We start from the raw sequence: 19,986 nt of genomic DNA, 5'->3' as shown, positions 1-19,986 counted from the left end.
ATATAGATGGTCCTCAAATAGTGAGTCTTGGAAAGGATACTATTGCAACAATTAATATTTTTGAGAGAGAAGGTGCCTCATAGCCAGACAGACCTGGACTGAAATCTTAGCTCTGCTGCTTTTCCATCTGTGTGATCTTAGATCCATTATTATTATGATTACTGGAGGTGGAAGTTTCACTCTTGTTGCCCAGGCTGGAATGCAATGGCTTGATCTCGGCTCACCACAACCTCTGCCTCCCAGGTTCAGGCAATTCTCCTGCCTCAGCCTCCCAGGTAGCTGGGATTACAGGCATACTCTACCATGCCTGGCTAATTTTGTATTTTTAAGTAGAGATGGGATTTCTCCATGTTGGTCAGGCTGGTCTCGAACTCCCAACCTCCAGTGATCCACCCGCCTTGGCCTTCCAAAGTGTTGGAATTACAGGCATGAGCCACCATGCCCAGCCTATTATTATTATTATATTGAGACAGAGGCTCACTGTCGCCCAGGCTGGAATGCAGTGCCACGATCATGGCTCACTGTAGCCTCCATCTTCTGGGCTCAAATAATTATCCTGCCTCAGCCTCCCAAGTAGCTGGGATGACAGGCACATGCCACTGTGTCTAGCTAATTTTTAAATTTTTTGTAGAGACAGGGTCTCACCATGTTGCCTGAGCTGGTCTCAAACTCCTAGGCTCAAGAGATACTCCTTCCTTGGCCTCCCAAACCGCTGGGATTACAGGTGTGAGCCACTATGTGTGGCCTACTAGATACATTTTTCTACCTATTTGAACCTCAGTTTGTTCACTGATAAAAGGGGGCTAACGATATGACTGTGAAGAGTTGTTGATTCGGGGTGGGTGCTTAATAACTTTAGTGGTGCTGATGCGGTCACACTGATAAGCTTGATGCCCGTACACTAAAGGTGTTATTCAGAAGCTAAGCTGGGGACACATTTCTACAGCCAGAAGCACAACCAGCTGGGCCCAAATATACTCTATAGATTAAAGATATAATAGGAAAGGCTCATCTTGGTACAGAGCCTGAGGTCTGGAGGCAACCAGATCTCTGTTCAAATCCCAGATCTACCTGGGGGCCCTTGGCAAGTTGCTTAATCTCTCTGTTCCCTTATCTGTAAAAGGAAGTTAAATAATACCAGCCTCAAGGGGTTGCTTTCAGCATGGCAGAAGAGCTTAGCCCAGAACCTGGCACATAAGTGCTCAATGTTAGTGTCTATCATCATCATCACTATTATTATTTCTTGTTGCTGACGATAAGAGGGGACTATGCCAGAGGACCCCAGAAGTTAGTACCAGGAGGCAGAGTCCTGGGAAGCAAGTGACCTTTTTGTAAGCCACTTCTGTCCCATCCATACTGTGCCAACATCGGCGGGGCATCGTATCTACTCTTTTCTTTCCCAGCGAGTGGGAGTCACATTTTAAAGGGATCCAGAAAACCGTTGTGTGTGTACTCCTCCTCGATTCCCATGTGCATTAATTTTATTTGCTGGCGATGTGAGATGTTGGGCTTGCACGGAGGACCCCAGAGCCTGCAGGCCATTGGAGAAAGAGACTCCCTGAAGCCTCATTTTTCTTACTTGTAAATGGGGACTAATTTTATTATAGAGGGTTATTGGAAAGATTATATACTATTAGATAGGTGAACAGGCATTCAGTAAATATTGACTAAATCTGAGTGTACTACTTACCAGTTTGTAGTCTAGACTACAATCGCCTGGAAGGAAGATACCACTTCTCTTTTCATCCCCCACAGCGCTGAGCCCAGTGCCTGGCACTTAGTAAGCACTCAGTAAATATTTGTTGTATTGAAGAGCCATGAAAGTGACTTGAGGAATGGAAAATAGAATTCGAGAGGAAGGAGCAGGAATTGTTTATCAAGAACGGAAAGGACCGAAGAGTAACTTTAATAATGTTTCTTATACGGCCGACATTAACTCTCTCTATAATCGCCCCTCCTCCTCCCCCAAAAGAGAGACAGAAATTGTAAGGGAGAGGCTTTGAGATAAAACCCCAGGAAGAACTTCCCGAGTCTGTGCATGTTGGGGCAGAAAGAGCGGCAGAGCCAACTCCTTCCCTGGTATGTCCGGGTTTAGGGTGGGAGGGGCAGTGCTGCTTGGAGGCTGGGGGAAGGACGAGATGACCTTTCAAAATCTCTTCCAGTCTCCTGTTGGAATCGTCTGTGCGCCCCACCCCCGCTCCCTCCCTCACTCCCTCCCTCCAACAGTGCCCCCCGTCTCCAAACCGTCCGCACCCCGCCCCTGGCGGCCGCCTCTCGCGGCTCCCGGGGTCCCCAGCTCCCAGTCCCTGGAGCCAGAGCCCGGCTCCCGCGCGGCTCCCAATCCCGCCGCGCCGCCCCCCGCATGCTAATGGCCGGGCCGCCTCCCGCCGCACACAATGCGGGCCAGGGCCGGGGGCGGGGGACCGGGGAGGGGGCGGGGGCCGGGCCGGGGGCGGGGGGGGCCGGGGCCCGGCGCATCTCCCCCGGCCCCACGTAACGCTGACGCCCGCGCCGCCGGCCCGCCGCCCGCCGCCGCCGCCGCCGCCGCCCGCTCCGCCGCCGCCCGCCCGGGGCTCGTGAGTAGCCGCTCCCCCCACTCCCGGGCCCCCCCCGCCCGCCACCCGGCCCCCGCCCCCGGCCCCCTCCCCCCCTCCCGGAGGGGGGGCCCGCTCCGCGCGCCCGGCTCGGAGCAGGTGCAGGGGGCGGGGGCGGGGGAGGGGCGCCGGCTCGGCCCCAAGCAAACTTCGCCCAGAGCTTCTGGGGGGGCGGGGTGGGGGTGGCGGCCTCGGAAGCCTGGAGAGCTGGGGGGCCCCGAGGGAGGGGGGGCCAGGTGGAGGAGCTGGGGGAGCAGACACCAAAAGGAAGGGCCAGCTGGGGGGGATGTGGGGGCGGAGGTGGGGGGTGTCTTTGTAGGGGCCCGAAGGCAGGGCGCGAGGGGCCTGGGGGTGAGGGGCGGCAGAGCCGCGAGCCTGAGTGGATGTGCACCCCCCCCAGCCCCCGGCCCAGGTAGGGCTGGTGGGGGAGGGGGAAGGAGCCCAAACTCTCCGGGAGCACGGGGTGGCGGGGGAGGGGAGAGGATGGGGGGGTGCTTCCCTCTTTGCGTCCCAAACAAAGTGTCACAAAGAGCTCGGCCCGCGGCAGCAGCGGAGGCGGCTGTAACTCAGCTTTTGTTCTCCTGGCCGGGGGTAGCTGAGCCTTGGCCTCCCTATCTCTCAACCCTGCCCCCCATCATTCTTCTGGCTTATCTTCCTGGGGAGGGGTCTGAGGTGCTGCTGGAGAAACCTCTCGGGCAGATTGCAGGTCCTACACTACTTAGCAATCTATTTCTGGGAGGGGGATTTTCTCAGAGGCTCCCTCGATCACCCCTACTTCCCAGTCTGAAGACTGAGGCTCACGTGGGTGCTAAGACTGACTTTTCTAGGGTCAGCGCCAGTTAAGGGGACTTAGGGCTGGCTACATGTCCCCCTTCCCCAAACCCAGGTCCTCCAGAACTTTCAAAATCAAAATCGGGGTTGCGTTAGGACATGCCTCTGGGATAAGATTCCCCATAGTGGGGTGGCAGCAGGTGAGCAGATGTGCCTTCCTCTCGCCCTCTGCTGTACCTTTGGAGTCCATGGCTGAGGTTCCATGTCCTCAGCTCAGGAGAATGAGGACAGAAAGAAGGAGGGAAGGAGGCTTTACCAAGAACTCAGTCCAAAAAGGCTAGCGAGCTGCACAGTGGAGTGGGTTTGGAGGAGCTGTCTGAGCAGTGAGGTTCAGAGGGCCCTGAAGAGGAGACCATAAAACTACTGATGTATGTGTGATCAAGGTAGTCTTGACTCTAGACCACCTAAGAAGCTCCCTTTCCTTTTAACCCCATCTAGTGCAGTGATAATCATAATTGTTAGCAGATTTGGGAGGTGTAGGATTCTCAAGACAGAAAACTGTTGTGTTAGAGGTGACAAGAGACAGTTACAGCTGGACCCCAGAAGTCCTGAACCCTTGCTCCTTATACTGTGACCCTAGAAACTTTTGAATTACAAAACTTGAGGGACAGTCTTTGTGGTCCATTTAGGAGATAGATACTTCTATGTACCTGTCATTGTTGTTTCTAAGTTTTTTCACCAACCATTTCATCCTTCTTAACTAAGGTTTAGTGGTCCACATCCACTTCCCTACCAGCTGCTCCAGAACCTGAGGATAATAGGCCTGTTGATTTTGAAAGGTTTCTGATACCTATCCCTGGCCCTGCATCCTTATAGAATCCAAATAAGGGCAAGATAACCCCTGTTTCCCAGTGGGGGTGGAAAGTAGGTCAGTGCTGCTGTCTGGCCAAGTGTCGAGGATAGTGTTTAAATCCTGACTATGGAAAACTCTGTGATTATTGCCCACGGGCAATACACACATGACCTCAGTTCCAAGGCAGTTGCTGGTATCCCAGTCCCTGTCATTTCTTTCCCCTACCAAGAAAAAATCATGGGATCAGGTGTCTGGAACCTGGTTTGACACAGAGATGATTCAGGAGATCTTGATTGGGCCTAGGAAGGTATCTCGGTTAGTTTTGTTGATTTTAGGCCACCCTCTGGGGAAACTTTCCCTGCTGGGGAGTTCAGCTTCAGTCTGGGCCTTCTTGCATATCACTCTATTTCTGTTCTGGAAACTGCTATGTGCAAAGTGGTTTATCATTGTTTTGTTTTGGGAGAGGAAGCTTTGCCCTATTCCCACTCTTCTTGCCTCAGATATGAGGCCAGCTTCATATGAGATTTTGCTTGCTATCCTACAGACAGTTTTAGGGGCCCTAGGATCTTCTCAGAATCAGAGTATGTGCCCATAGGTTAGTCAGCTATGACCATGCAGTATTCCCAGCATCCCCCCCCCACCACCATCTGCTTCCTCTGAATATACCAGATTGGCTGTACACCAGGATGTTCCGGGAATCCCCAGGAGAGCAACAGAATGTGATGGACCCAAATATGATGCCTCAGTAACTCATTCCAGGATGTACAAACTGTAACTGTCAGGACGCTTCTTATAGCTAATTAAAATTCTTCTAGTTACATCTATTTTCTATTAGCTCTTTCTATTTTCAGTGACATCCAAAAGGCCAAAATAATCCCTGTGGTACCACTGGTTTTTCTTTTATGGTTTCCAGATAGGAACAACAAAAAAAATGCTCTAGCTTTTCTGTGTTGTATCTGTGATGCTAAAATGGCAAACAGCCCCTCTAGCACCTCATAGCTCTATCTATGGTACTGAGGTGGCCAAAGTGGCTTCTGTGGTAGCCCACTGCACTCTCCATGGTACTGAAGGGATGACCATTTGTTTTAACATCTCTCTGGGGTCCAAATGAGTCCTGTGACTTAGAACCACAAACATTTTTTTTTTTTTTTAGTAGGAAGGGACTAACATATAAATTAGTCCAATCCCCTATTTTATTGTTGAGCAAACTGGGAAGTTAAGTGATTTAGTGAAGTTTGTAGGGTTATCAATGTTCAGACCAGGCCTACAATAGCCTTGTACATCTCAGTCCTATTCTAATTCACCTTTTGTGACACTATTCGGTGAGCCTGGTGAGGCTCTTAGTCCCAGGAAAAGATCCAGAGGATGAGAGAGGGTGCCCTAATTTGAAGCTACAGAAATACACATATTAAATGGTAGTGGAAGTCGCCTAGTGACCCTTGGACAAGGACACTTTGTTAATTAATCGTCTGCTATTAATAATCGTATAGCCCAGATTCCACATGTAACAGGTACCTGCCCCTTCATGGAGTCTTAACACATACAATAAATGTCAAAAATTGAAGAAGCCTTGGACCTCCAGAGCTTTTTCTCTCTGCTGACAGGCAGGTTGACGCTTGGCCCAGTTCTTTTCCATTAAAGATCCTTAGGCAAAGTAATGCCTGAATCTTTTTCTTTCTCAGTAACCCATTTCAGTTTCATGATGCCTGTCGTAAGGAAGTTCTTTATATCTCAAATACTCTTTCTTAGGCAAAAAAAAAAAAAAAAAAAAAAAAAAGTTAGGCCCACATTCATTTAGCCTTGACCAGATACAATTCTATACGAGGCAGAAAGGTAGACTAGATGACTTCTGGTCATCCTCCAGGCCTACTTCCATGAATCTTGATCCTGGGGTTTCTTCTAAGTCCTCATGCTGAACTCCTCTGCAGCTTAGGATCAGTATCCCCCTCCCACCCCCCATCCTCTTCCTCTCAATGTTCTTCTTCCCCAGCACTGGAGCTCTGCAAGTCCCAGGCCTAGGGAATTTTAGCCTGGAGAATTTTAACCCCTTCCTGCTCAGAGCATGTGCTGAGTCCCTATCTGTGCAGATGGCCCAGCCCCGCCCCCCGTCCCTCACTCCAGCCTCTTGAGCTCAGAGCCAGTGTAATCCTCCTCTTGTGTGAGGGAGCCTCTCCCCTGCAGAGAGGAGGAAAGCCTGCCTCAGAACAGCCCTGGACAAAGGGGCTCAGATGCCCCATCATACTGCAGACTCCAAGGTTTGAAACAAGGGGATGAATCCTATACGGTATTTGCAGTTTTTAACCCCTTCCCCAGGCTAGCTGTGCCCCTTAACTTCCACTCCTCCCCCAACTCTCTCTTCATTCCTTCTGCTCCCTCCCCCTTCATGCCCCTCCCCCTCTGTCTGTCTTCAGACTCTGCTGCTGGGAGGTGTTTCTCTCCCATGCATGAATGAGTCTCTGTAATGAATGGAAATGAATGGATCAGGAATCCAGGCAGAGGGAGGGAGAATGAAGGGGGGAAAGACAGAAAGGGTAAGGGCAGAAGGAAGCACTGTGGAACCTGGAAGGATGTGTGGCTGGCTGGTCAGGGTTCTCAGAGCAACTGGTCCCACTTGGATAACTGGGGAGCATGTCAAGCCCACCCCATTTGCTCACCACACTGTACAGCCCAACCTACATGGGAGGAGGGCATACTGTGATGGTTTTCCCTACCACCAGGGGGTAGGGTGGTAGCTGTGGTTGTTCTAGACCGTGCATTTAAAATACAGAATTTGGGGAAGCGGTCTGAATTATCTGGGAGGCTGGTGGGCTTAGCAAATCAAGGGGTACAGCTTTTGAGTAAAGCAGCCCTTTCGTGCCTCAAGATGCAAGTAGGGAGAAGGGATTGGTTTTTGGAATACAGAGTGCTGAGAGTCTAGGGGTAGGGAGTGACTTTACTGCTGAAAACTAGGGCTCACTTTTCCTCCAAATCTGTCTCTTGCTTTAGCTCCACAGCACCTGTTGCCTTCATTAGCAGCCTTTCCTCCTCTTCCCTGCACTCCCCAGAACCAAAGAATGTGAAGGGGGTCCATGGAGGTGAGTGAAGCTCTGACTTCAACCTACAAGTACCTACCTACAACTGTATACTCCCTCTCCTGCCTACCTCTCTCTCTCTTTGACCTCCCATTGTTAGAAGTTAACTCCTTGGCCCTGACATCTCGATTCCCACACAGCCCCCCCAACTTCCCGAGGTGAGTGGCACCCTGTGTTCCTAGTTCAGACCCCAGCCCACCTTCCCTCGTGTCGTCTTTCTGGCCCTCGAGGCGACGCCCTTGCTTCCTTTACAGCTCTACCTTCACCCTTTGCTCTATGCAGATCTTTCTCCACAGGGCTCACGTCCCCGCGCCCCGAGCGGCCACTCGTCGCCGCCAGCTTTCGACGGCGAGCTGGATCTGCAGCGATACTCCAACGGGCCAGCCGTGAGCACAGGGTCACCTGGGATGGGAGCAGTGAGCTGGTCTGAGAGTCGTGCAGGCGAACGGCGCTTCCCCTGCCCTGTATGCGGGAAGCGCTTCCGCTTCAACTCTATCCTGGCTTTGCACCTGCGGGCACACCCAGGCGCGCAGGCCTTCCAGTGCCCTCACTGCGGCCACCGTGCGGCGCAGCGGGCTCTGCTGCGTTCGCACCTGCGCACACACCAGCCCGAGCGCCCACGTAGTCCTGCTGCACGCCTGTTGCTGGAGTTGGAAGAGCGTGCGCTACTGCGCGAGGCCCGACTGGGGAGAGCCCGAAGCTCAGGGGGCATGCAGGCCGCCCCTGCCACTGAGGGCTTGGCGCGGCCCCAAGCTCCTTCATCGTCCGCCTTCCGTTGCCCCTACTGCAAAGGCAAGTTTCGCACCTTGGCGGAGCGGGAACGCCACCTGCACATCCTGCACAGGCCCTGGAAGTGCGGCCTGTGCAGTTTCGGCGCCAGCCAGGAGGAGGAGCTGCTGCACCACAGCCTGACCGCCCACGGAGCTCCCGAGCGCCCTCTGGCGGCCACCTCCGCTGCGCCCCAGCCTCAGCCTCCACCCCAGCCCGAACCCAGATCGGTCCCTGAGCCGGAGCCAGAGCCGGAGCCTGAACGTGAGGCAAACCCGGCCCCAGCTCCTGCAGCTCCCGAGGAGCCCCCAGCGCCTCCGGAGTTCCGCTGCCAAGTGTGCGGCCAGAGCTTTACACAGTCGTGGTTTCTCAAGGGCCACATGCGCAAACACAAGGCCTCCTTCGATCACGCGTGTCCCGTGTGCGGCCGCTGCTTCAAGGAGCCCTGGTTCCTTAAGAACCACATGAAGGTGCACGCCAGCAAGCTGGGCCCGCTGCGCGCCCCGGGGCCTGGCTCCGGGCCTTCTCGGGCTCCCCAGCCTCCTGACCTGGGCCTGCTGGCCTATGAGCCGTTGGGTCCAGCGCTCCTGTTGGCCCCGGCGCCTACCCCGGCCGAGCGCCGTGAACCCCCGAGCCTCTTGGGCTACCTGAGCCTGCGAGCTGGCGAGGGCCGGCCCAATGGCGAGGGTGCTGAGCCCGGGGCCGGCCGCAGCTTCGGAGGCTTCCGCCCGCTATCCTCTGCTCTCCCGGCCCGGGCTCGCCGGCACCGTGCGGAGGAGCCCGAGGAGGAAGAGGAGGTGGTGGAGGCCGAGGAGGAGACCTGGGCCCGGGGCAGGTCAATGGGGCCTCTGGCTTCCCTGCACCCGCGCCCGGGTGAGGGACCTGGGCACTCTGCTCCTGCTGCTGGGGCCCAGGCGAGATCGACCGCCACGCAGGGTATGTAGGGACCCTCCTCTCTCGGGGTACTCTGCGTCCTCCCCTGACTCTTACGCCGCCAGTCCCCTTGTAGCTTCCTTTTTAAAAGAACCTGTCTTTTATTTCTCCTGAGTTTTTTTGTTTGTTTGTTTTGTTTGTTTTGCTTTTTCCTGGAGACTTTGCCATCATCTGAGAACACTTAACTCTTTGGTCGCAACGAATCTAACTGCTCAGGTTCCAGTTCCCCCATACCTGCTGTTTCCTCCTGGACCCCGAGGGGAAGCAGCCTTATGGGGTGGGTGTGGGGTGGGTGCGTGGGACCTGGACAGGGTGAAGGGCCCCCTGACTTCCCCTTAACGTATGTGTTGCAGAAGAGAATGGGCTGTTGGTTGGAGGGACCAGGCCTGAAGGGGGCCGGGGCGCCACCGGCAAGGATTGTCCCTTCTGCGGAAAATCTTTCCGCTCGGCACATCACCTCAAAGTGCATCTGCGAGTGCACACAGGTGAGGGAGGCAGCCTCCGGCGTGGAGAAGGGACTGGGGGGCTAGAAAGGTGAGGGCTGCTGAAACACCAGAAAGTGAAGTTTGCTCCGAAGCGTTCAGTTTGGCTAGATATCACTTGGGAAACACTCCTTTATTCAATCAAAGTGGGTGGGATGTTCTGAGGTTGAGGTCTGTAAATTGGGCGAAATTCGGGTGGGTGCGTGCTGTGATCGTGACCCTGTGATCCTATCCCACCCACTCTCCCCAGGCGAGCGGCCCTACAAGTGTCCGCACTGCGACTACGCGGGCACCCAGTCCGGCTCGCTCAAGTATCACCTACAGCGCCACCACAGGGAGCAGAGGAGTGGGGCCGGCCCCGGGCCACCCCCGGAGCCACCGCCCCCTTCCCAGCGGGGTTCAGCCCCGTCATCTGGAGCCAAGCCGTCTCCGCAGCCTGCGACCTGGGTGGAGGGCGCCTCAAGCCCCCGGCCTCCTTCTAGCGGTGCTGGGCAGGGGTCCCGTCGGAAGCCCGCCAGCCCTGGGAGGACCCTGCGCAACGGGCGAGGCGGTGAGGCCGAGCCCCTGGACCTGTCCCTGCGGGCAGGGCCGGGAGGCGAGGCCGGGCCGGGGGGTGCCCTCCACCGCTGCCTCTTCTGCCCTTTCGCCACTGGAGCCCCGGAGCTCATGGCCTTGCACCTTCAGGTGCACCACAGCCGCCGGGCTAGGGGCCGCCGGCCACCTCAGGCTGACGCGTCCCCACCCTATGTCCGAATACCATCAGGGGAGACCCCTCCCAGTCCTTCGCAGGAAGGGGAGGAGGGTTCTGGGCTGTCCAGACCGGGAGAGGCAGGGCTGGGGGGGCAAGAACGGTAGTGAGCCCTCAGGGGCGATTAGCTTAGTGAGCTTACCCCGCCGGAGCGGGGGAGCGCTAGAGGTAGTTGGGTAGAGACGCCAGCAGGGGGCAGCGTGGGACCCATATCCCAGCCCCAGGCGGACCAGAGGTGGAGGGGGCGGCGGGCGTAGGAGGGTGGGCTGGTGGTACCCACCCAGCCCAAGGGAGTCACAGTGCCTTAGAAGTGGCAGAGGTGAGGGTCAAAGAACGGAGTCCCAGGGCTGGCAGAGAGGGTTTGTGTCCCGGTTGAGGAGCCACTCTGCCAGTCTTTGCTGGTCCATAGGCGTGAGAGTTTATTTTTGTACAAGGGGTGAGGGTGGGGGGGCACTGTACCCTTCTAGCCCCATCAGGGGCCCTGTAGACGTTGCTATTTTTGGTACGATTCCTGTCATCCCTGTCGCAGAGTCGTGTCCCCAATAAACAGGTGTCTTGAGGCACAGAGCCCTGTGTCTGTCTGGCTACCCATGTCATGCTCCCCTCCTTGGGCCCTCTGCTCAGGAAGCAGTCACCTCTTCAGACACTTAGTTGTCACCCAAAGGGTTTGATAAGAAATGCAGAATATTGGGTTTACCCCCAGGTTTCGATGCAGCAGCTCTGGTGGGGTCCAAGAATTAGCATTCAACAAGTAGCCCAGCAGGTTCTCATCCACTGTGGCCTGAGGACCTCATTTTGAGAACTGCTGGACTAAGCTGGATCCCAGTTTGTCTACAACCAGTTCAGCCTCAAGGAGTAGATGTAATGTGGGAGAAGGAGCTTCAGAGAGTGTGTGGACCCTCTGGGAGCCACTGTGGAGGAGGCACATTCTCCCAGGCTCATACACAGTCAGCTCTGGGCCTGGGAAGTGTAGAGGGTGCCTTCCCATCTTGGTTTTATTTTCTGTGTTCTAGTTAAGGGTTAGATGAGGGAAAGGGCTCAAGTTATTTATCACCTTAATCCAGAGGACTACTCTAGCTCCTTGGAGGCAAAGTATGCGTAAATACATTTAATATAACAATAGTATTGTAATAGTAATTACATATATAAAGTCTACAGTTCCCCGTCACACCCTCCTATTATTGTTTGCATAGCTCCATTTCCTGTGGCATCTCAGAATGGAGTCACCAGGAACTCCAGTTGACCTGGCAGAGATGATTCTTCTCATGGAGAGTCAGGGGGTGAGAAAAGAGGAGAACATGGGCTGCCAGGGAGGGCTGGCATGGGAGTGATGTCCTGGATTCAGTGGCCCAGGATGGGAAAGCACCAGAAGAGGGGTAACTTCCCCACCTCCAGGGTATGAAGGCAAGCAATATGGCTGCTCTGGCTCCTGCAGGAAAAGGCACCAAGCTAGGGAGACTAGAGAGAGTGGTGGCAGGGCAATGCTCTGGTCCTTAGACCTCCTCTGTGTCCAGGAAGCAGAGGGAAGAAATTCAGTGATCACCCAGTGCTCCATTATGCCCCACTGCCATCCCAGCCCAAAGTGTGCTGAGAGGAGAAGCTGCAGGCAAGTTCTGGATCTTCTCTAGAAGCCGGGAGAGAAGAGGGAGATGAGTTGGGAGAGGGAAGAAGCTGACTCCCATGTAGCCGGGGAGAGGAAGAAAGGTACATGCAAGAGGGAAGGAGTGTTGGCTGTGGTAGAAATTAGGGATGCTGACTCACCCAGGTCACAGAGGTGTGGTGGGGTCACTCAGGGCTCGAGCATGACTCTGGGGGGAGAGAAATTAGAGTTAATTTAGGGATATATTTCCTGTCTCTCTTTTTTCCTCCCTCCATCCCTCCCCACAAGCCTGTCAATTCACTTCCCTTTCCTCCCCAGAGTCCTTGAATTTTGCTATTTACTTTTTTTTTTTTTTTTTTTTCCAGAGACAGGGGATTGCTGTCACCCACACTGGAGTGCAGTGGCACAAACATAGCTCACTGAAGTCTCAGCTTCCTGGGCTCAAGAGATCCTCCTGCTTCAGCCCCCCAAGTAGCTGGGACTATAGGTGTGCACTCCTCAAAAGTCCAACTAATTTAAAAAATTATTATTATAATTTTTTAGAGACAGGATCTCACTACATTGCCCAGGCTGGTCTTGAACACCTAGGCTCAAGTGATCCTCCCACCTCAACTTCTGAAAGTCTGCGATTACAGGTATGAGCCACCTCACCTGGCATGAGTTTTGCTATTTTAACCCAAGTCCAAGCCAGGCCATTGGCATTCTCCCCTTTCCATCCACTCCAGCACTATACTCCTTTTTCAAGATTCCTTTTAACCTATGACCTTGGTGCCTCTTAGCCAGGTCCCGGGAAGAGGAGAAAGGTAGACAAGATAACAAATCCACTCTGTAGCCTCAGCTGGGAGTACAAGTTCAGTTCCCCCCACTCCCCCTCCCCGCCCCAGGATTTAACGATCAGAAAAGCCCACCCAGAAAGCCACCAAAGAGATCACCCCATTCCCAGCCTCACTGTAGGAACTTACCTGCCGGGATAGCCCTAAGATCCCTCCACTGGCCAGGGTGGGAGTGCTGCTCCCAGTGGGGGCGGGTTGCAGGCTGGGGCTGTTTCTTGGTCCTGGGGACACATCTCCAGAAGAGTCAAGTGTTTCTGGGGCTGAAGGGGAAGCTAGGGTGAGAGCAGAGTATAGAATCCCTCCAGATTACCTTAAGCAACCAAGCTGCTCCATCAGGGAAGAAAAAGCTCCATAGCAACAGGAAGCTGTGAGTCACCATAGCGATCCAGTTGCAAGGGAACCCCCTACCAAGAGGCAGGAAATTGTCAGCAGCATCATTAGAGCAACCAGGGAAGAAGCGACAGGAAACTATAAGGATTGCTGTGGTGAACCAGGAGGGTACAACAGGAAGCTGAGGCAGTTTCCATAGAAACCCAAGGGGAGCTAGAGAGAGAGGTACAGAGGAAGTGCTTCTTAGCAACAGGCTGTTGTAAGCATCACCCTAGCAACCAGAAGGCTCTTTTAGCAGTGGGGAAGCTGTACATAGTTGTCATGGCAACTGGGCTACTTGGCTAGAGAAAGGAATTGCTCAGCAGCAAGCAGCCTGAACATCACCACCATGACCGAGCTGTTGGGAGCCACCCCTTGAGAGGTGCCTCACCCAGGGAAATTTGCTTGACGTCCAGATCCCAGGCCTCCTCCTCGACGCGGGCAGGCAGGGAGCAGGCTCCCGGCGAAAGGCCGGGAAGGGAGGGGCCGGCATGCTCAAAGGATGACACGGCCACGGAGGCCCGAGTGCGGGCGGCTGCAGAGAGTGGGGAGTTGGGGGTGGGGTGCTGGTGTGGGAAAGCCCTCTTGGCTCCCTGGAATGACCCTCAGTCTCATAGAGGGCCTCCCAGTCAGTCCCACCGATTTTGGGACGAGATGCCCTTCCTGACTTTCCACCACATCTCCCCTTTTTATCCTCATTGTCAAGGTCTTCACTCCTGGGGGCCACCCCCCAGCACCCTGGCCCTCACCTCTTCCAGTGAGCAGGGCACTCAGCGTCCGCTCCCCAAGGGCTTTGATGTCCAGGAAGGGTTTATTCCCAATGCCCATGGAGACCATCTGCTGCACTCGGAGCTCTGGGGAACAGGGACACTTGTTACCAACTTCTTCCTTCCCCTCCCCCTAGCTCTAGCATGTCACAGTTGACTCTTTTTTCTTTTCTCCTTCCTAATCCTGATTCCTCCCTCTCATTCCTCTGGTGTCTCTTGTTACTTCTTCTGTTGACTACCACAACATGCATGGCAATGATGGTATGACTTCCTCCTCAGATATCTGGCTCTTCTCCCAAGTATGTTGCATCTTGCACATTCAGCATCTAGCCGCCTGATTTCTACTCTGCATCTTGGGTGTTAAGAGCAAACAAAAACTCACATTTTTACATACCTTTACAGTTTACAAGGTGCTTCCATATAGCTCACCTTACTTTGTCATTCCTGTTACACTATTTCATTTCAGATGAGTGGAATGAAGTTCAGAAAATTAAAACCAAGGTGAAACCCAGCAAAAAAACAAAAATTAAAAACAAAACTAACAAAAAACTAGTCCAGGTCACACAGCAAGTAGCAGCAGTTCTTAAATCCAAGTGAGCAGTTTCTCACCTTCTTTTCCAAGCCATTTGCTTTATTATTATTAATATTATTTTCATATTATTATTATTATTTTCTGTCACCCAGGCTGGAGGACAATGGTGAGATCTTGGCTCACTGCAACCTCCACCTCCCAGGTTCAAGCGATTCTCCTGCCTCAGCCTCTGGAGTAGCTGGGATTACAGGGGCCCGCCACTATGCCAGGCTAATTTTTGTATTTTTAGTAGCGATGGGGTTTCTCCATGTTGGTCAGGCTGGTTTCAAACTCACAACCTCAGGTGATCCGCCTATCTCGGCCTCCCAAAGTGCTGGGATTACAGGTATGAGCCACCACTCCCAGCCAAAAATTTAAAAAAAAAAAAAAAATTCTTTAAAGACAGGGTCTTGCTTAGTCACCCAGGCCATGCCTCTTGTGCACACTGCCGCTGAAACTACAACTCGAAGCAGAGTCCGCTGTTTCATCCAGGCTCAAGTGCAGTGGCACCATCATAGCTCACTGTAGCCTTGAACATTTGGACTCAAGTGATCCTCCTACCTCACCCCTCAAATAGCTAGGAGTACAGGCACACACCACCATGCCCAGTTAATTTTAAAATTTTTTGTAGAAACGGGGTCTCACTATGTGCACAGGCTGTTCTTGAACTCCTGGCCTCAAGCAATCCTCCCACCTTGGCCCCCCAAAATGTGCTGGGATTACAGGCGTAAGCCACTGCTGCACCCAGCCCCTACTTGCTCTTGCTTCCCTGAAATTTGCCAGCTTTCTCTTTCTTTTTGGTATGTCTTAGGCTCATTTCTACCTCAGTAATCTCTCTCAAGCCAGATCTTGAATCTTATTGTAAACCATTCTTTCTTCACCCTATTCACTGTTTTCCCAAGCAGTCTGCACACTCTCCAGAAAACTTCCTGCTATAACCCTGACTCCAAGCACCCCCTCCCTCAGCTCTCCAGTACCCTTGTTGTGGGCTGCCTGTCTCCACAGCAGCTGGGCAATAGAACTTGTCCACTTGAGTTTGATCTCTGGTGAGGTTGCCTGCAGAGTGTATGCCTCTCGTGCACGCCGCCGCCGAAACCACAACTCAAAGCAGAGTCCGCTGTCCCCGATGTTTTCTGTCAGCCCCATGTCAGCAGTCTGAGGACGAGCAGAGGGCAGCGGGTGAAGACAGAGCGAGTCCTGGCTGGGTGGCCCCACAAGGCAAGCACTGGGCTTTGCCTAGCATCTGATAGATGTGCAGTAAACGTTTGCTCAACCCCTATCATGTGCTGAGGGCCCTACATTTAGTCTTTGTAACAACCATAATTTATGGAAGTGGAAACGAGACCCAGAAACATGAAGGAACTTGCACAGAGTCTCCTCACAGCTTATTAAAGCCGGAATGGGACCCAGCCTCTATGTTATTCCAAAGCCAGGCCTTTTCTTCTATGCGATTCTCCCCGCTGAAGAGCTGGAACTAGTGCGAAGGGTACAAAGTCTAGAAACCCTTAGAATCCATCCCACACTGCCTGATCCAGGACCATACGTTGCTATAAATGTTTATCTGGATATCAAGGCTGTTTCCCTAAAGCAAGGTTTCCCTCTTCTTGGATTCTTTTTTTTTTTTTTTTTTACGGAGTTTCGCTCTTGTTACCCAGACTGGAGTGCAATGGCGCGATCTCGGCTCACCGCAACCTCCGCCTCCTGGGTTCAGGCAATTCTCCTGCCTCAGCCTCCTGAGTCGCTGGGATTACAGGCACACGCCACCATGCCCAGCTAATTTTTTGTATTTTTAGTAGAGACGGGGTTTCACCATGTTGACCAGGATGGTCTCGATCTCTTGACCTTGTGATCCACCCGCCTCGGCCTCCCAAAGTGCTGGGATTACAGGCTTGAGCCACCGCGCCCAGCTATCTTCTTGGATTCTTTAGTCAAAGTATAGAGTGCTTTCTCCTCAAGCCCTAGCAACCATCCCTAATTCCAAAAGCTTGTGTGTCCTTAGTGGGAAAGTTCCTCTTCCAGTCTGGTTTGGAATGTCTCCTAAGTCTCCTTCATGAATGATAAGGCAAACTTCATGAGGTAGACCAATGACAGGGACTTCTAACATCCCCTAACACCCTAACTCGATGGTCAGTTACAAGCCAAAGCCTGTTCTAGATGATGCAGATTCTAAACCTGTGTTGGGGCTGAATTTCCAGAACATCCTGAGTTCTCAAGAAGAGAATGACTTCCTGTCACTTCCACCACCCACTCCAGAATTGTACCTTAAAGGCCTGCTTGTAAACAAACATCTCTGACCCCCCTTCAGGGCCCTTGAGCTTGCTGAACAGGAGGAGATGCTCAAAGAGAAAGACATGGCGAAGGCACTTCTTTCGGCCACAGATGATAGTGAAGGGGTCTCGATGCAAGAGCTGTCCCTGCTCCTTCAGATCTATCTGGAGAAAGGAAAAGGAAAAGTGGTTGGCCCAGGGGTCCTTTGTTTGTATTTTACAGGGAGAAAAAATAGATTTGTAGGGCAAGAGGCCTAATGCACTGGTTCACAGGCAGAGTCAGGAAGTCAGGGAAGCCCTCAGCCTAGAGTCCATCCGCTGGTCGCCATGCACAGCACACCTGGCCGAGCAGCACAGCCCTGTCTCTGAAGATGGGAAGGTGCATTGCACAGCAGGGTTTACAACCTCCTGTGGGGAAGCCTTTGCAAGCTGGGGATCCAGGAAGAGAATCAGCAAAGAACTGAAAGGAAAATAGGGCTATTCCAGAGGAGTATACAGGGTTCCAACATGTTCTGGAACCTCTGGGCTGGAAAAAGACTAGGTAGAGGAGAATAAGGTATGTGTTGGGTGTTGAGATGCAGGAGAAAGTATAGGGTAGATGGGGAAAGATGACAATTAGGAAAGGAACGGGAGAGTACAAGGTGGATGTAGGAACATGGGGTGTTGGGAGGACACAGCTTCTTTATTTATGAATGAGAAAAACGAGGCCCAGTGAAGTTCAGTGACTCAATCAAGGCCACCCAGCTGGTTAGAAATTAGAGCCTGGGCCCTCTGACCTGGAGCCTGGTTCTCCTGTCACCAACCTACATGGCTTCTGAAGCCAGGGCTGGGCAGTTTGAGCGGGAGTGACTGGAGCCAGGGCCTCACCTCACAGCCACGCACTGCCTCCACGGCCAGCAGGTCTCTGCCACGGGCCTCTTGTTCCTGGAGCAGCTGCACAGCAGCCCCAAGGGCCTGGCGCTCAGAACTCAGCTCAGGCCCAGCTTCTCTCAGGAGCTCCTCCAGGAGCCGCCCGTACCGAGCCAGCTGTTCCAGGGGCTGCTGCAGGGCTCGGGGCAGGTAAGGGCCAGCCTCCATGGAGCCCTAGGTTGAGGACACAGACAGGTATGAGGGGAGGGCTGCAGCCTCTGGAGGCCAAGCTCAGGGGTTGGGGGGTGGATGGGTGATACGCTAGGCTTTTGGGTATATGTGAAGCCCAGATGCTCCCTAAAGTAAGGCAAAAACCCTTCTCCCTGGAAAGAAAGCAGGTGGTGGCCTGCAGGCCAGCAATCATCATCTATATCTTGAAGGGAAATGGAAGAAGAATTAAAATAGTAATCCCCTGTACTCTCTAGCTTTGAACTTTTAAAGTCACTTGTACATCCTTTGACGTGAGCTTTTCTGATCTCAGAGCCTCCCTGTGAGCTGACTATAGTGACTAATGCCCCCATTTACCAGATGTGGAAATAGAGGCCCAGAGGAATCAGGAGTCCTGCCTAGTCCCTCAGGTGGGCAGGATAGGAACCCAGCCTCCCAGTCCACTGCTTGCTCCACCCTTGGTAATCCTAGGAGATGACTGGTAGGTGATGTTCCTGGGCATGTCCAGGAAAGCTTTTTTTTTTTTTTTTCTTTGAGGGATTTTGTTGGGTGGGTTTTTAGGTCTTCCTGGCCCTCTTCTTTCCTTCTGAAGGTTGGAGAAAGGGTTACCTTGGTGGAGGGGCTGAGCGCAGCCAGACCATTCTCCAGTTTGTGCCGGTGCTTCACGTACTGGGCGTAAAGGCTGAACTGGTCCCCCTGCACCAGTAAAGAGCAGACAATGCATCCTTGGCTAGGCCCCTGCAGACAAAGCTCTCCCTTCCCCCTCCCCATCCTCTCTGTATCCCAAAGGAGAGATGAGTCACCAGGGAGTACTCAGCCTGCCAGGGAGTGAAGGGCTCCCTGTGGAGAGAGTATAGTTCCAGTAGCCCTTGAGAGGAGGGACACAGAGGCTGGTAGAGGCAGAGGTGCCCACAGAACAGGGCTGGGTGCCAGAGTCATGAGGACAGTGTGTACTGAGAAGGAGGGACAGATGGATGAGGCTGGAGCAGGGAAGGCAGAGCACTTGGATGAGGTTGAGGAGATCACTCACATGGCGAAGGAAGCAGGCCCCAATGCGCAGGGGGTGGGTGGCGCAGCCCTGAAGCTCCCGCAGAAAGTGTGTCCGGTGGAAGCTGCGAAGCCTTTCCCGGGCACTCAGGGTGGCAGCCCAGGTGCCTCGAAGTTCAGGAGTCAGCTCAGGCCCAGGGGGTGGTACTGGCTCACTTAAGGTGGCCACGTAATCTTGTTCACAGGCAATCAGCTCAGACACTAGACGCTGCTGGGCACTGCAGGCACAAGAGGAGTGGCAGAGGAGGTGTCATCTGGGTCCTGGGAGGGGCCACTACCCTCAACAATGTCATCTTCTTTTTCTACTGGGCAGTTGGGTCTGCCTCTTGGGCACCAGTTGGGCTGGGGTCTCACCTGATGCTTCGCTTGCGCTCCATCCGGGGGGTGCCTACTCCCCAGGGTCCGTCTGGCCCCCCGGCCCGGCCCAACAGCACATGTTCCCGAGGTGAGCATGTCCTGTCTACCACCTCAGTGCTGGTGACCTCCAGGCCTCGGATCAGCACAGCCCGTGGGGGCCTGCCCTCTGCTTCTGGAGCCAGTTCAGGGCCCTCGTCCTTATAGTCTTCTCCACATGGGGCCAGGGAGCAATGGGATGGGGCTGCCCGTGGCCCAGGACTGCTGGAGATCAGCAAGGAGCTGAGGCTGGGTGAGGGGCTGTGGGGGCCCCATTGGGCCCCTCCGCTGCTGGCACTGTCTGCTCGCCGTCGCCGGTACCCCTGCGGGCTTGCCTCCTCTCCCAGGTGTTGCTGAATCCTCCTTTCCAGCTCTTGGCAGCGTGCCCGGCAGCGGCCCCATTCTCGAAGGGCTGCTGGGCTGCCCAGGTCCAGGGCCAGGGCCCGCATCTCCTGGAAGGTGCCGGCACTGGGCTCTGGGGCCCGCCGCAGGGCCAGTGCCGCCAGCACGGCCTCCCGACCCGGCCCAGCTCCTGCCAGCCGAGCAAAACCCTCATCCACCCATTCATGTGCCTACAAAGTCAAAGGGGTTGGGGATGGGAGAGAAAGGGTAAGGCCCTGTGCTGCTCCCAAATGCTGCCCAAGAAAAGCCGTGTCCTCTTGCCTGTGGCTTCCCAGTGCCCATCACCCTCCCCGTTTTCTCACTGTCCCAGCATCACTGCCTAACCATGTCACTCGGAGTTGGTATAGAGATGGAGAAGCCTATATAGAAGAATAGCCAGTACTTATACAAAGTATATGAATGGCAGGCTCTATGCTAAGTGCTTTTTTTTTTTTTTTTTT

General features: G+C 54.0%; 3 protein-coding genes across 17 annotated transcripts in view; 1 reads left to right on the top strand and 2 right to left on the bottom strand.

The window, feature by feature from the left end:
- TMEM253 (transmembrane protein 253) overlaps positions 1-1,773 on the bottom strand; it is a 5,067-nt gene extending 3,294 nt beyond the window's left edge. The window contains exon 1 of the mRNA XM_032246004.1: positions 1,691-1,773. The gene's annotated coding sequence lies outside the window, so the exon portion shown is untranslated. The remainder of the gene's footprint in view (positions 1-1,690) is intronic.
- ZNF219 (zinc finger protein 219) overlaps positions 1-10,793 on the top strand; it is a 15,080-nt gene extending 4,287 nt beyond the window's left edge. For 2 of the 12 annotated variants that reach the window (XM_032245998.1, XM_032245995.1), the window contains exons 2-5: positions 7,204-7,292; positions 7,586-8,993; positions 9,344-9,475; positions 9,723-10,793. In XM_032245998.1, coding sequence (XP_032101889.1) covers positions 7,287-7,292; positions 7,586-8,993; positions 9,344-9,475; positions 9,723-10,327 — 2,151 coding nt within the window. In that variant the 5' untranslated portion in view covers positions 7,204-7,286 and the 3' untranslated portion in view covers positions 10,328-10,793. Of the gene's footprint in view, positions 1-1,880; positions 2,080-2,184; positions 2,577-2,924; positions 3,007-6,342; positions 7,293-7,389; positions 7,448-7,571; positions 8,994-9,343; positions 9,476-9,722 lie in introns of those variants that run through there. The other 10 variants (XM_032246003.1, XM_032245997.1, XM_032245989.1 and 7 more) reach the window with 10 other exon arrangements.
- Positions 10,794-11,312: 519 nt separating this feature from the next.
- Positions 11,313-19,986, bottom strand: part of ARHGEF40 (Rho guanine nucleotide exchange factor 40) — a 20,013-nt gene continuing 11,339 nt past the window's right edge. Inside the window, exons 14-24 of one of the 4 annotated variants that reach the window (XM_032245985.1) lie at positions 19,106-19,716; positions 18,735-18,969; positions 18,314-18,400; positions 17,495-17,710; positions 16,622-16,792; positions 15,338-15,515; positions 13,772-13,876; positions 13,414-13,557; positions 12,783-12,925; positions 11,982-12,028; positions 11,313-11,844 (exon numbers count right to left, since the gene is read on the bottom strand). In XM_032245985.1, the coding sequence (XP_032101876.1) occupies positions 11,987-12,028; positions 12,783-12,925; positions 13,414-13,557; positions 13,772-13,876; positions 15,338-15,515; positions 16,622-16,792; positions 17,495-17,710; positions 18,314-18,400; positions 18,735-18,969; positions 19,106-19,716 (1,932 nt within the window). In that variant the 3' untranslated portion in view covers positions 11,313-11,844; positions 11,982-11,986. The remainder of the gene's footprint in view (positions 11,845-11,981; positions 12,029-12,782; positions 12,926-13,413; positions 13,558-13,771; positions 13,877-15,337; positions 15,516-16,621; positions 16,793-17,494; positions 17,711-18,313; positions 18,401-18,734; positions 18,970-19,105; positions 19,717-19,986) is intronic. The other 3 variants (XM_032245986.1, XM_032245987.1, XM_032245988.1) reach the window with 3 other exon arrangements.

Source organism: Sapajus apella, unplaced genomic scaffold, assembly GCF_009761245.1.
Source record: "Sapajus apella isolate SASKATOON/1434 unplaced genomic scaffold, GSC_monkey_1.0 scaffold59, whole genome shotgun sequence".
Taxonomy (NCBI): Eukaryota; Metazoa; Chordata; class Mammalia; order Primates; family Cebidae; genus Sapajus; species Sapajus apella.
The sequence above is the reverse complement of the archived record's forward strand: the minus strand, read 5'-3'. Positions and strand labels throughout refer to the sequence as shown.